General features: G+C 36.1%; 1 protein-coding gene and 3 long non-coding RNA genes across 17 annotated transcripts; 2 read left to right on the top strand and 2 right to left on the bottom strand.

The window, feature by feature from the left end:
• Nucleotides 1-860: 860 nt before the first annotated feature.
• LOC116930053 lies at nucleotides 861-13,306 on the bottom strand. Of its 12 annotated transcripts, none has more exons than XM_045168495.1 (7): nucleotides 12,373-12,425; nucleotides 12,071-12,214; nucleotides 11,861-11,963; nucleotides 11,573-11,648; nucleotides 11,433-11,503; nucleotides 4,924-4,998; nucleotides 861-954 (listed from the first exon to the last, which is right to left on the bottom strand). In XM_045168495.1, exons 1-6 carry the CDS (start codon nucleotides 12,408-12,410, stop codon nucleotides 4,924-4,926), a joined length of 507 nt encoding a protein of 168 aa, XP_045024430.1. In that variant the 5' UTR covers nucleotides 12,411-12,425; the 3' UTR covers nucleotides 861-954. The 12 variants fall into 12 exon arrangements, with proteins under 12 accessions (XP_045024430.1, XP_045024432.1, XP_045024435.1 ...); XM_045168497.1 differs by lacking the exons at nucleotides 11,433-11,503; nucleotides 11,573-11,648 and adding exons at nucleotides 5,064-5,134; nucleotides 5,203-5,278; XM_045168500.1 differs by lacking the exons at nucleotides 4,924-4,998; nucleotides 11,433-11,503; nucleotides 11,573-11,648; nucleotides 11,861-11,963; nucleotides 12,373-12,425 and adding exons at nucleotides 1,080-1,150; nucleotides 1,219-1,294; nucleotides 1,450-1,573; nucleotides 13,227-13,306 and having other exon boundaries at nucleotides 861-1,014.
• Nucleotides 7,657-9,733, bottom strand: LOC116933408. 3 transcript variants are annotated; one of them, XR_006642722.1, is made up of 3 exons: nucleotides 9,410-9,674; nucleotides 8,146-9,217; nucleotides 7,657-8,065 (listed from the first exon to the last, which is right to left on the bottom strand). It is a non-coding gene; the product is annotated as an uncharacterized LOC116933408 (long non-coding RNA). The 3 variants fall into 3 exon arrangements; XR_006642721.1 differs by having other exon boundaries at nucleotides 7,657-8,363; nucleotides 8,498-9,217; XR_006642720.1 differs by having other exon boundaries at nucleotides 7,657-9,217; nucleotides 9,410-9,733.
• LOC123469462 lies at nucleotides 8,622-9,969 on the top strand. The gene is made up of 2 exons (XR_006642723.1): nucleotides 8,622-8,668; nucleotides 9,649-9,969. It is a non-coding gene; the product is annotated as an uncharacterized LOC123469462 (long non-coding RNA).
• On the top strand, nucleotides 12,742-14,088 carry LOC123469463. The gene is made up of 2 exons (XR_006642724.1): nucleotides 12,742-12,787; nucleotides 13,768-14,088. It is a non-coding gene; the product is annotated as an uncharacterized LOC123469463 (long non-coding RNA).
• The last annotated feature ends 383 nt before the right edge of the window (nucleotides 14,089-14,471 follow it).

Here is a 14,471-nt window from a genome sequence, read left to right as displayed (position 1 = left end):
ATTGTGATTACCGTCTAAACTGAAAGGCTGAGATTCTGCATGGGCCGTGGGGTGAACTCGAAAAGAACGAGGAGATGACGTTGTAACCTCCCGGAATTTCACAAAAATTATATTTGTCGACTGACAGACGCGACATGGACGACATCGGACAGCAGAATCGTCTCCAGATGATTTTCCCGCGTTCGAATCGAACAAGTTATTGTCTTCCAATCTGGCAGCGCACTGAAAACATTCATCCGGCTGATAAGACCTGCTAAAAAATGAGATTTTTAAAATTACTTGACATTCACAATAATAAAGACAATTAACATTTTTAGATACCTCATGGTGTTGGTGAAATGGGAGGATAAATCAGTTCTATTCATCATGTCTATCTCACAGTCGGCTAGTGAGGAAGACTGTTTTTGACCCATTGTTTCTCGACTGATGGCTGGAACAAGAGTGTGATTCAATCTGAAAAATGATGTGCTATTTAAATCAAACTTAGTATCCCTTCCAACCTATTAATAGATTTTCTAGGAAGTCCGGTCGTGATCATAATCGTAATCCCTAAGGGGAATCTGCGTCTTAATCCTTGAATTGAATGACATTCCCGGAAACATGTATGGATATTACCTAACGACATTGGTGAACAGCATGAAGAGTGGCTTCTGCAGAAGCTTTCCTAGATTTCAACGATATTATACTTCAATTAAGTACGAAAGCTTATTTTTTTGTTTCTTCTCAACACCTTTACTGGATTGATTTGAAGGGACTTTTAGCAGTTTCAGTATAACCTAAACTGAATTGTGTAGGTAAGAAACACTTGTTAACGTAAACCATTAATTTGCCGAACTAATAATAGTCTACATGACACAGTATTGATTTTGCCAATTTTATTTTATTTATATTTTCAATGAGAACATAATGGTCGTCGATTAGCAGTGTCCGCTTGCAGCCAGTTGTTATACAAATTTAACGCCCCCAGCATCCGATCCCCCAGCAGGCCCATTTCGTTGCCGAACATCCATATTTCTGAAATTAAACGCCAGCATACAGGTTATGGTTTTTAAATAACGAAAATGTTTTGTTTCTACTACCTCAATCATATGACGGACTTCATTCAAGTCAACGTTCTCCGTGTCCTTGTCTTTGGCTATTTCCAGCAGTACTTTTATAACGGATAATAATAAAAATTTTGAATTCAGATACTGTCAACGAGTAGAGCTCAATTCTTACTCTTATCAAGGGTTCCTCCGTTGGCTAATTTGTCACACACTTTTGTTGCTACCCTTACAACATCGCTACTGTATGCCTGTTGAAATTTGAGGAATTATCAACGTTATTCGTACTACGGATAGTATAAACGTAAAAAAAGCTTTTTAACTCTCCAGCAGTTAATTGAGTTCAAAACAATAAATTAATTCGCCGTCAAAATTTGCAAGATAAATGACAAAGATTTCGACGTACTTTAACCAACTTTACTGCACTTGACAGGTTGTCGTGAGTTTCATCTCCACGATCGGTTGCGGCACTCGACGGAGCGGCCAAGGTGCTCGGTAGGACGCATCCGAGAATGACCAATAGTAAAAATCTGATTGGAATACATTTACACTGTAGCTTCAATTTATCTCGTTCAGACGCAACTTTTAAAAGAGCAATTCAAGAATTTCGAAGCAAAAAATGAATTAGCAGACTTACCCAAAAGCTGATTGCGAACGCATTTTTTAAATGTGATGCGAACAGGAGAAGTGACGAGATGTAGCTGATGATTTTGCTTGTGTTACCGATGCGCTTTTATACCCAACCACATCGACGATAATGCGCCACATGGGTCATGAAAATATAGCAAATAAAAGTGATTCAATTAATTTTTGTTTAAACAGTCTTTTTAAACACACGCAGAGATCCCGAATGTTCGGGTTCAAATAGTAATCACAAAATGACCATGAGAGACAGGCGGTACCAACAGATATTGTCCATTTACACTATTTACCTAAGAAATGAGTATTGGCACAACCGAATAGTCAGCATGGCTTCATAGCTAAGCACACACACGAATATTAATTGCGCATGTTAAACGGACACGATTTGTTCAAAATATCGTTTAAAAACATTCTGCCTGGCCATTGTTGCTTAAGGGTAGTATGCGAATTAAAACTGAAAAGTTTTGCAGAGAGCTATAAAAACTATCAAGTAATTGTAATGACCAGTATGTCTGATGATAAACATTATCAGAGATAAAAGGAATTTTTTAACACATACCTTGTCTCTGAAAACGTAGGGAATATTTCGGAATTTACAACCGTTAGACTGAAATAACGTAAACAAACTCTCGGTAAAATTATTCAAGATAAAAAACTGGAACGGAAATTTTTAAATCAAACCTTATGTTTAATTATGCTTTTGATGCGATTTATGTACAGTTCATATCCATGCAGTTATATAGGATTGAATGGCAAAGAAATCCTACTATTTAGATTTAAAAACGACAAAAATAAAACATTTTAGAAATTAGATATGAAGCGGTTGCAGCTATAATCCCGTTAAAGATAAAAGCTAGAATGCCACAAATGATCATCAAAGATGGCCGCTCTGTCACCTGAGTTTCGTTCAACACACGAGAGATGACCATTCAAATTCAATCATTCAAATTTTTTCAAAAATCACTCACATATTTTGAGAGGACTGAAAATTTCGGGCTAGATTTCTTCTGCTGTAGAATTGTTCACCGTAGAATTGTTAGAATACAAACGCTGGTAGCCATCAACACTCCAAGAATACAATCCTATTAACGTGACACCAATCAACGAAGCGAATACCGTCATGACAGTTTACTTGATTTCAATCTAATAACTTAGTTTTAAAATTTTAGTCAGACTAAACGATTTTCCAATTAAACAGAAGAGAATAGAACCGACTTTTTGCTAGCCAATAGAACAAAATCTATAATCTTTAGGCGTATGGGCTAAAAATACGTATCTCATCAGTGACTAATCCGCTTTATACAGTCTGATATTCAAACTCCGGGGCTAAATGACTGTGGAATTAATGCTATGACTCGTTGATGATGTCTAAATAGACACCGGGAAGAAATGCCCAAGAATTGACCACAGGTAACCACACAATCATATGCTCTATTATTATCTTTCCTCTTTTTGCAGATTGACTTCATAATGTTTTAGTGCATTTATGCTTCCCACAGCAGTGGTTTGTGACTTTTGATTGCAATCCCAAGCAAAATGGAAAAGGACAAAAATAAAGAAGCAATTTAGTTTAATATTCATCGCTGCTTGAATTGGAAAGTAAAAGGCCAGCTTGGTAACAATTTAAATTCTAGAACATAAAATATTGCTGTGGCATATAGTACTAAATTTATGTCAGATCATTTTTGAAATTCACAGCAAATTTTATGAACATGAATGAGAAAATGTTGCAAACTTGAATGAAACATGAAGTCACTTACATCAAGAACATGGATTCCTGGAACAGGTGAAGATTGCAGTCAACAACAGAATCCACAGTAGTCATGATTCCTTACACACAGGCTGTATAGGTGAGCTTCATTTTTACCTAAAAAATTTAAAGGAAAAGGCAATGATTCTCTGGATTGACTGGAATTCTTAGTTAAGAATTGTGTGACACAAGTACTTTAAATTGAAAATGAAGAAGTAAGTTAACTCATCTAGAAGCAAACAGCTCATGGGTTACCACCAAAATGAGAATACAGAGGAAAAAATATGTAGGGCTTACCCATATTGAAAACCATTCCAGTTTTATCATAAATAAAATTGTTGGTTTAGCACGATCGAATCAAACAAGCATGGTTCCCGAGTTCCTTTCTGTCAAATCAGTCAAATCATGTGTTGAGTCATCTTTAACTAAGCTCTCTATTACATATAAGTATTCCTTTTAAGTGCCATTGTTCACTGGAACGCCTTTAAATTTGATCTAATCCTCGACTTGAATGGAAATGGTTTAGTTTTACTGTCTTAGATGATTTTTGGCTTAACTCCATTTCACAGATTTAGCATTCTCAATAATCGACCGCTCTAGGAGCTGGTGTCATCTATCCTTCATCATCGACCGGTATTGAAATCAGTGCCATCTATCCACTGGAAGTGAAACTCGTCCCAAAAAACGAAAATGGTAGAATGTCCGAAACACCGATTTTGCTGTTGCTTTTTCTTTTCTGAGCACGAATAAATTCAATCCATCTATGACAACTACCTCTTTTGTGAAAATACCCATTTACTGATTATTTTTCTACTGACTTTCCTTCCGTTTGCACTGCATTCATGCAAATCAAAAAGAACTATTTAAGCCTTCGTTTCAGAACAAAAACCTTTGGCTTTAGTTAGGTCTCTAATGAAACTATAAAAGTCATCGGAACCGAAACGAAATAAAATATCTTTTGTCTTTTAGTTCTCTTTGAGGCGATTGATTAATGGTTCAATTCGTTAACTAAATAAGAGAGAAAAGTATTTTAAATTTACGTCCTGCATTGTGCCTTCAGTGGCTTGACCAGTATACCTTGTTTCAATATTCAATTCTCCAATTAACTGTGTAATTAAATGAGATTCCCGGAAACATGTGTGGATATTACCTAACGACATTGGTGAACAGCATGAAGAATGGCTTCTGCAGAAGCTTTCCTAGATTTCAACGACATTATACTTCAATTAAGTACGAAAGCTTATTGTTTGTTTCTTCCCAACACCTTTACTGGAGTGATTTGAAGGGACTTTTAGCAGTTTCAGTATAACCTAAACTGGATTGTGTAGGTAAGAAACACTTGTTAACGTAAACCATTAATTTGCCGAACTAATAATAGTCTACATGACACAGTATTGATTTTGCCAATTTTATTTTATTTATATTTTCAATGAGAACATAATGGTCGTCGATTAGCAGTGTCCGCTTGCAGCCAGTTGTTATACAAATTTAACGCCCCCAGCATCCGATCCCCCAGAGGAAGCATGAATTTTGCAACCATTTCGTTGCCGAACACCCATATTTCTGAAATTAAACGCCAGCATACAGGTTATGGTATTTAAATAACGAAAATGTTTTGTTTCTACTACCTCAATCATCTGACGGACTTCATTCAAGTCAACTTTCTCCGTGTCCTTGTCTTTGGCTATTTCCAGCAGTACTTTTATAACGGATAATAATAAAAATTTTGAATTCAGATACTGTCAACGAGTAGAGCTCAATTCTTACTCTTATCAAGGGTTCCTCCGTTGGCTAATTTGTCACACACTTTTGTTGCTACCCTTGCAACATCGCTACTGTATGCCTGTTGAAATTTGAGGTATTATCAATGTTATTCGTACTACGGATAGTATAATCGTAAAAAAGCTTTTAAACTCTACACCCGTTATTAAATTAAAACCAATTAAGTAATTCACCGTCAAATTTTCAAGACAAATGACAAACATTTTGACGCACTTTAACCAACTTTTCTGCAGTCAAGAGTCAACAGGTTTTCTTTAGTTTCATTCGGATCATTTCTCACCTTGTTAAGAAACAAATCAGGTTCTTCACGACCGGCAGCGGCACTCGACGGAGCGGCCAAGGTGCTCGGTAGGACGCATCCGAGAATGACCAAGAGTAAAAATCTGATTGGAATACATTTACACTGTAGCTTCAATTTATCTCGTTCAGACGCAACTTTTAAAAGAGCAATTTAAGAATTTCGAAGCAAAAAATGAATTAGCAGACTTACCCAAAAGCTGATTGCGAACGCATTTTTTAAATGTGATGCGAACAGGAGAAGTGACGAGATGTAGCTGATGATTTTGCTTGTGTTACCGATGCGCTTTTATACCCAACCACATCGAAGATAATGCGCCACATGGGTCATGAAAATCTAGCAAATAAAAGCGATCCAATTAATTTTTTGTTTAAACAGTCTCTTTCAACCTACGCAACAGATACGCCGAATGTTCGGGTTCATATAATAGTACTCGCGAAATGGCCATGAAAGCTAGGCAGCACAAACAAACAATGTCCATTTAAACTATTTACTTACTAAATGAGTATTGGCATAATTGAATAGCCAGCATGGCTTCACAGCTACTCTCTAAGAAATATGTTGGGAAAAAATTCCGAGATTACATTTCGGTACATTTTTACCGATATACTTGTCGGTTTTTCACTGATTTTACGCCAAAATCCCTACAATATGATTTTTGAAAGGCTAAGAAAAATCTCCGATAATCAATCACGGTATTCCGATTGAAGGACAAACATATTAGGGCGGGTTGGCGATCGTAACAAAGAAAAGTAAACAAAAGCATTGCCAGAGGCCTTGCCTAATTACCTAACTGATTTTTATCCTAGGTGTGAGGGACATTTTTGTTTGTATTGTTTATGTAAGAATGAAGGATTACAAAAAAAAAAATTTAGTTTTCCCTTAGGTTTGGCAAATTGGTTATCCTAACAAATAGGGATTTTTTAACGGGGAGGCACATTTTTTCCATTTTGCCCTCAAGATGAAGAGAATGAGTGGTGTTGTTAATTTGCAATTATTTTTTCGACAATTTGACAATCGTAAAATCAATTTATATGGAGCGTTAATGGCCAAAAGTCTAATTTATATTCGTAACATATAAGATTTTCAATTCTATGAAAATTTTCCCGAAAATTTTTCTATCACCCTACACATGTCTCACAATATAGTGCATTCTATAATGCACATATGTCAGTCAGTGTGGCACAGTGGTAAAATATCAGAGTTCTATGAAAAAGACGTTTGGTGCTATGGTTCGAATCCCGCAAAAACCACCAGCTCAGAGCTAAACGAATAGTAGTAGGTCGAAGATAACTAATTTTTTTAAACTATAGACAAAAATTTAAATAGTTGGCATTAAATAAAATTATTAAAAATAAAAATTTTTAAGTTAATGTTATTCAATAACAATTAAAATAATGTCTTAACCGTTTATGATATTACGAAGTACTGCATGATGATGAAGGACGTCTGCACACATTTAGACAGACAGACCTTGAAAATACAAGAATACAGTAGGTAGTAGGGGTAGAAGGGGGAAACCAGACGTCTGGACCTTGAGAATGAAGGGGGTGCATACACCCCCCAAATTTTGGGAAAATAAAGGTAAATCGACAATAGTATTCGGATTACCACTGTTTACCCCGATTTAAATTGTCGGTAAAAAAAATGCCGACAAAAAAGTCTGGACGTTGATTACCGAGTTATTTCTCGGTAAAAACCCCGAGATATTTCTTAGAGAGTATGTATACACACACGAATATTAATTGCGCATGTTGAACGGACGAAAATCGACACGTGTCCGAAAATCTAGCAAAGAAAAGCGATACAATTAATTCTTTGTTCAAACACTCTCTTCAAACACATGCAGATATTCTGAATGTTCTTCTTCAAATAGTAATTGCAAAATGGCCATGAAAGCCAGGCAGCACAAACAGACAATGTCCATTTAAACTATTTACCTACTAAATTAGTATTGGCACAACCGAATAGCCCGCACGGCTTCATAGCTTTGTATACACACACGGATATTAATTGTGCATGTTGAATGGACACAATTTGTTCACAATATCGTTTACAAATATTCTACCTGGCCATTGCTGCTTAAGGCTAGTATGCTAATATCGGCTAATATAACCTGATCAGTTTTGCAGAGAGCTATAAAAACTATCAAGCGATTGTAATGCCCAGTATGTCTGATGATAAACATAAACAGAGATAAAAGGAATTTTTAAACACAGACCCTGTCTCTGAAAACATAGGGAATATGTCGCAATTTAGAACCGTTAGACTGAGATAACGTATACAAACTCTTAGCAAAATTATACAAGATAAAAATTGGAACGGAAATTTGTTAATCAAACCAAATGTTTAATTGTGCCTTTTTTACAATTTATGTACAGTTTTCATTCATGCACTTGTATAGGACTGAACAAGAGACACATCCAAGTACTTCAGATTTATGATCGATTTAAGTAAATTTTAGGAAGTGATAGATGAAGCAGTTGCAGCTATGAACCCGTTGATGATAAAAGCCAGAATACCACAAACGATCATCAAAGAATCGACGCCCTGTCACCCCGAGTTTTTCAACACACAAGAGATGTTCATTGAAATTCTCGGTCGCTCAAAATTGTAAAAAAATCACTCACATATTTTGAGAGGACTGAAAATGTCGGGATACACTTTTTCTACTGTAGAATTGTTGACCATTGTAGAATTGTTCACCGTTGAATTGCTAGAATACAATTCACAGTCTGCAATCAAACCCTGGTAGCCATCAATACTCCAAGAATACAATCCTATTAACGTGAAACCAATCAACGAAGCGAATACAGCCATGCTCATCACAACTTAACTCGATTTCAATCTAATAATTTCGTTTAAAATTTAAAACCCAATTAGAATAAATCGCCAACGCCGATACTTGATTCACATCATGAATAAATAAGGTCATAGATATAGTTGACGTCGTAAGTGGGATTAGTAACAACGAGAAATTACCTGCAAGCTGAATGCCAAAAAGACCCACAAATAAGTCGGCTGAAGCTAGAATTTTTTCCATGGTTTTAATCGATTACAATAATGCAGAAATTGAACGGGAACAATGTGATTTGCGCAAAAGTATCACGTAGCAAGATTGAAAGGGGGAAAAAAAACTACGATTTGGCCCAGGTAAGCGAATGAGACCGTATCAATCGAATAGGTAACTGTTGGTGAGGGAACCCTCTATACATGACGCTTATTTCTACAAGGACAAACTGTTATCTAGATATGAGTCGTATGCCTATAATCTAAACATCGGAAATACATTGCAGTTGACTCACGACTTGAACTAATACAAACGGGTTCTATGAAGCAGAAAGTTACTCTGAAACCACCCAAAATCTATTATCTTTAAGCGCGTGGGATTTATAGTACGTATATCATAAGTGACTAATACCTTTACAGTCATCAGACTGTAACGTAAAAGGCCTTTTTGGTTACAATTTACACTTTAGAATATAAAATATCACTGTGGCATATAGTACTGAATGAATGTCAGGTCAAAGAAATGCTATGAACATGGATGGGAAAATGTTGAAAACTTGAATTAAACACAAAAGTCACTTACATCAATAACATAGATTCCTGGCACTGGTAAAGATTGTAGTCAACAACAGATTCCTCGGTAGTCATGATTTCTCACACACAGCCTGTCTGGTTGGGTGAGCTTCATTTTCCCTTGAAATATTAAAAGGAAATTATGACAATTCTCTAGATTAACTGGCGTTCTAAGTTAAGAATTTTGTGACATAAGTCAGTTTCAAGCACCTTAAATTGGAAATAAACAAGTTAACTTTTCTAGAAGCAAACAGCTGACGGGGTTGCCACAAAAATTAAGATACAGAAGGCGGAAATATCTGTAGGGCTTACCCTTACTAAAAACCGTTCCAGTTTAATCTTGAATAAAATACACACTTTAGCACGATCGAATCCCACGAGCATGGTTCCCGAGTTCTTTTCCCTTACTCATGTTTTCTGTTGAGACATCTTCAACTAAGCTCCATATTATGTATCAGCATATTTTTTAAGTACGATTGCTCACTGAACGTCTTGAAATTTGATATAATTCTCGACTTAAAAGAAATGGTTTTTAATTGTAATTTGTTTAGATCCATTCCAACAGATTTAACAACTTCAACTTCAACAATTAGGGACCCAACTGCATAACAGATTTAACAGTTTCAAACGTCGACCGCTGCAGAAGCTCGTGTCATCTATCGTGAAATTTTCAAACATCGACCGCTATAGTACTTGGCGCTATCTATCTTCAAACATTGACCGCTGTTCAATCTAATGCCATCTATCTTCTGAAAGTGAACCTTGGGCCAAAAACATGAAAGTGGTTAAATGTAAAAAAAGATAAACATAACTTTTTTGCTTTTTCTCTTCTTGTCTGAACACAAATAAATTCAATCCATCAATGATGACTACCTCTTTTGTGAGATCTACATTTACTCATTATTTTTCTACTGACTGTCCTTCCATTACGCACTGCATTCACGCAAACCAAAAAAAATTATTCAAGCCTCCGTTTCCGAACAAATCCTTTGGCTTTAGTTAGGTCCTTCTTAATGACACCAAAAATAATGAGAACCCAAACGTAATTGTATGTCTTTTGTCTGTTTAGTTATTTTCTTTGAGTCGACTAATCAATTCATCAATTCGTTAACAAAACAAAAATTGAAAAATATTTTAAATTTACGTCTTGTGTTAAGCCTTCAGTGGCTAAACCAGTATACCTTGTTTCAATATTCAATTCCCCAATTAGCTGTGTCATTACTAAATCGGCCTTGAAAACATGTAGCATTTTCTCTCGTAGGCCTACTCATCTTTCAATTTTATCGTTCATTAGAACCAACCGGCCCGTCTCCCTCAATCCAACGAACGTATTAGCGACCTTCACTGTACGTCTGACTCAAGATTTTGCCAAGAGGAATTTCTACGGAGAGATACCTAATAGAATTTAAAAGCTACGCATCCAAGTGACGCTAACGTCAGGGCATTCTTTAAGAAAATAAATAAACGCGTATATGCCGACTGTAATGCACAATCATGCCGAACTTGAACCCTTTCGAGTCGCATCAAGTCCGCACTTCACGACGAAAGAATCCACCAATAGGCCATCGGTTGAACTTTTAATTCCCCCCCTCTCTAAAAAAAAACCTCTGTCGTCTAGTGCGGAGGACTGTTTTTGACCCATTGTTTCTCAACTGAAGACTGAAAGAAGAGTGTGATACTATCTGAAAAATGATGTGCTATTTAAATCAAACTTGGTATCCCTTCAAACTCATTATCAGGTTTTCAAGGAAGTCCGGTCAAGATCATGATCGTAATCCCTAAGGTGAATCTGTGTCTTAATCCTTGAATTAAATGAGATTCCCGGAAACATGTGTGGATATTACCAAACGACATTGGTGAACAGCATGAAGAGTGGCTTCTGCAGAAGCTTTCCTAGATTTCTACGACATTATACTTCAATTAAGTACGAAAACTAATTTTTTTGTTTCTTCCAAACACCTCTACTTGATTGGTTTGAAAGACTTTTATGAGTTTCAGTATAACATCAACTGTATCTTGTAGGTAAGAAACCCTTGTCAACGTAAACCATGAATTTGCACAACTACTAATTGTCTACATAACACAGTATTGATTTTGCCAATTCAATTTTTTTTTATTGATTATCAATGAAAACATAATGGTCGTAGATTAGTAGTGTCCGTCTTGAAATCCCAAAACAGTTGTTTTCCAAATTTAACGGCATTAGGAAAATTATTAGCCAATGTGAATGCATAAAAAGCACCATTTTGTAACAGCCGAACACCCATATTTCTGAAATTAAACGCAAACATAAATGTTATCGTTTTTAAATAACGAAAATATTTTTTTCTTCTACCTCAATCATCTCACGGACTTTATTCATGTCAATTTTCTCCATGCCCTCTTCTTTAGCTATTTCCAGCATGACTTTTACAACGAATAATTATAAAAATTAGGAAATTCCGATTCTGTTAACGAGTTGAGCTAAATTCTTACCCTGATCAATGGTTCCTCCGTTGGCTAATTTGTCACACACTCCTGCTGCAACCTTTACAATATCGCTACCGTACGCCTGTCGAAATTTTAAGAATCATCAACGTCATTCGTACTACGGATAGTATAAACGTAAAAAAGCCTTTAAACTTTCCAGCCGTCAATTGAATTCAAACCCATTAATTGATTCGCCGTCAAATTTGCAAGATGAATGACAAAGATTTTGACGCAGTTTAACCAAATTTTTGAAGTAAACAGGTTTTCCCGAGTTTCATTCGGATCGTTTCTTACCTTGTCAAGATTTAGTTCATTTTCTTCGTTACCAGCTGCGGCACTGGACGGAGCCGCCAAGATGCTCGGTAGCACGCATCCAAAAACGACCAAGACTAAAAATCTGGTTGGAATATATTTACAGTGTAGCTTCAATTTCTCTTGTTCAGAGGCATTTTTAAAAAGAGCAATTCAAGAATTTCGAAACAAAGAATGAATTAGATCACTTACCCACGAGCTGACTGCGAACGCATTTTGAAAATCTGATGAGAACAGAGGAAGCGACGAGATGTAGCTGATGATTTTGCTTGTGTTACCGATGCGCTTTTATACCCCTCCACACAGACGATAATTCGACAGATGGGCCATGAAAATCTAACAAATAAAAGCGACCCAATTAATTTTGTATTTAAACAGTCTCTTTCAACCTACGCAACAGATACGCCGAATGTTCGGGTTCATATAATAGTACTCGCGAAATGGCCATGAAAGCTAGGCAGCACAAACAAACAACGTCCATTTAAACTATTTACCTACTAAATGAGTATTGGCATAATTGAATAGCCAGCATGGCTTCACAGCTATGTATATAAATACACACGAATATTAATTGCGCATGTTGAACGGACGGAAATCGACACATGTGTCCGAAAGTCTAGCAAATAAAAGTGTTCCAATTAATTCTTTGTTCAAACACTCTCTTCAAACACATGCAGATATTCTGAATGTTCTTCTTCAAATAGTAGGCCTACTCGCAAAATGGCCATGAAAGCCAGGCAGCACAAACAGACAATGTCCATTTAAACTATTTACCTACTAAATTAGTATTGGCACAAACGAATAGCCCACACGGCTTCATAGCCATAAATTGAACGGGAACAATGTGATTTGCGCAAAAGTATCACGTAGCAAGATTGAAAGGGGGAAAAAAACTACGATTTGGCCCAGGTAAGCGAATGAGACCGTATCAATCGAATAGGTAACTGTTGGTGAGGGAACCCTCTATACATGACGCTTATTTCTACAAGGACAAACTGTTATCTAGATATGAGTCGTATGCCTATAATCTAAACATCGGAAATACATTGCAGTTGACTCACGACTTGAACTAATACAAACGGGTTCTATGAAGCAGAAAGTTACTCTGAAACCACCCAAAATCTATTATCTTTAAGCGCGTGGGATTTATAGTACGTATATCATAAGTGACTAATACCTTTACAGTCATCAGACTGTAACGTAAAAGGCCTTTTTGGTTACAATTTACACTTTAGAATATAAAATATCACTGTGGCATATAGTACTGAATGAATGTCAGGTCAAAGAAATGCTATGAACATGGATGGGAAAATGTTGAAAACTTGAATTAAACACAAAAGTCACTTACATCAATAACATAGATTCCTGGCACTGGTAAAGATTGTAGTCAACAACAGATTCCTCGGTAGTCATGATTTCTCACACACAGCCTGTCTGGTTGGGTGAGCTTCATTTTCCCTTGAAATATTAAAAGGAAATTATGACAATTCTCTAGATTAACTGGCGTTCTAAGTTAAGAATTTTGTGACATAAGTCAGTTTCAAGCACCTTAAATTGGAAATAAACAAGTTAACTTTTCTAGAAGCAAACAGCTGACGGGGTTGCCACAAAAATTAAGATACAGAAGGCGGAAATATCTGTAGGGCTTACCCTTACTAAAAACCGTTCCAGTTTAATCTTGAATAAAATACACACTTTAGCACGATCGAATCCCACGAGCATGGTTCCCGAGTTCTTTTCCCTTACTCATGTTTTCTGTTGAGACATCTTCAACTAAGCTCCATATTATGTATCAGCATATTTTTTAAGTACGATTGCTCACTGAACGTCTTGAAATTTGATATAATTCTCGACTTAAAAGAAATGGTTTTTAATTGTAATTTGTTTAGATCCATTCCAACAGATTTAACAACTTCAACTTCAACAATTAGGGACCCAACTGCATAACAGATTTAACAGTTTCAAACGTCGACCGCTGCAGAAGCTCGTGTCATCTATCGTGAAATTTTCAAACATCGACCGCTATAGGACTTGGCGCCATCTATCTTCAAACATTGACCGCTGTTCAATCTAATGCCATCTATCTTCTGAAAGTGAACCTTGGGCCAAAAACATGAAAGTGGTTAAATGTAAAAAAAGATAAACATAACTTTTTTGCTTTTTCTCTTCTTGTCTGAACACAAATAAATTCAATCCATCAATGATGACTACCTCTTTTGTGAGATCTACATTTACTCATTATTTTTCTACTGACTGTCCTTCCATTACGCACTGCATTCACGCAAACCAAAAAAAATTATTCAAGCCTCCGTTTCCGAACAAATCCTTTGGCTTTAGTTAGGTCCTTCTTAATGACACCAAAAATAATGAGAACCCAAACGTAATTGTATGTCTTTTGTCTGTTTAGTTATTTTCTTTGAGTCGACTAATCAATTCATCAATTCGTTAACAAAACAAAAATTGAAAAATATTTTAAATTTACGTCTTGTGTTAAGCCTTCAGTGGCTAAACCAGTATACCTTGTTTCAATATTCAATTCCCCAATTAGCTGTGTCATTACTAAATCGGCCTTGAAAACATGTAGCATTTTCTC

Source organism: Daphnia magna, linkage group LG1, assembly GCF_020631705.1.
Source record: "Daphnia magna isolate NIES linkage group LG1, ASM2063170v1.1, whole genome shotgun sequence".
NCBI lineage: Eukaryota > Metazoa > Arthropoda > Branchiopoda > Diplostraca > Daphniidae > Daphnia > Daphnia magna.
The sequence above is the reverse complement of the archived record's forward strand: the minus strand, read 5'-3'. Positions and strand labels throughout refer to the sequence as shown.

What these genes read in the sequence shown, in the direction of transcription:
- LOC116930053 (XM_045168500.1), bottom strand. Translation starts at nt 13,291, where the DNA reads ATGACTACCGAGGAATCTGTTGTTGACTACAATCTTTACCAGTGCCAG. An exon ending in CGTTCGCAGTCAGCTCGTGG is followed by an intron (nt 1,574 to 12,070) that starts GTAAGTGATCTA and finishes TATTCCAATCAG; the next exon opens with ATTTTTACTATTGGTCATTC. An exon ending in GTGCAGTAAAGTTGGTTAAA is followed by an intron (nt 1,295 to 1,449) that starts GTACGTCGAAAT and finishes AAATTTCAACAG; the next exon opens with GCATACAGTAGCGATGTTGT.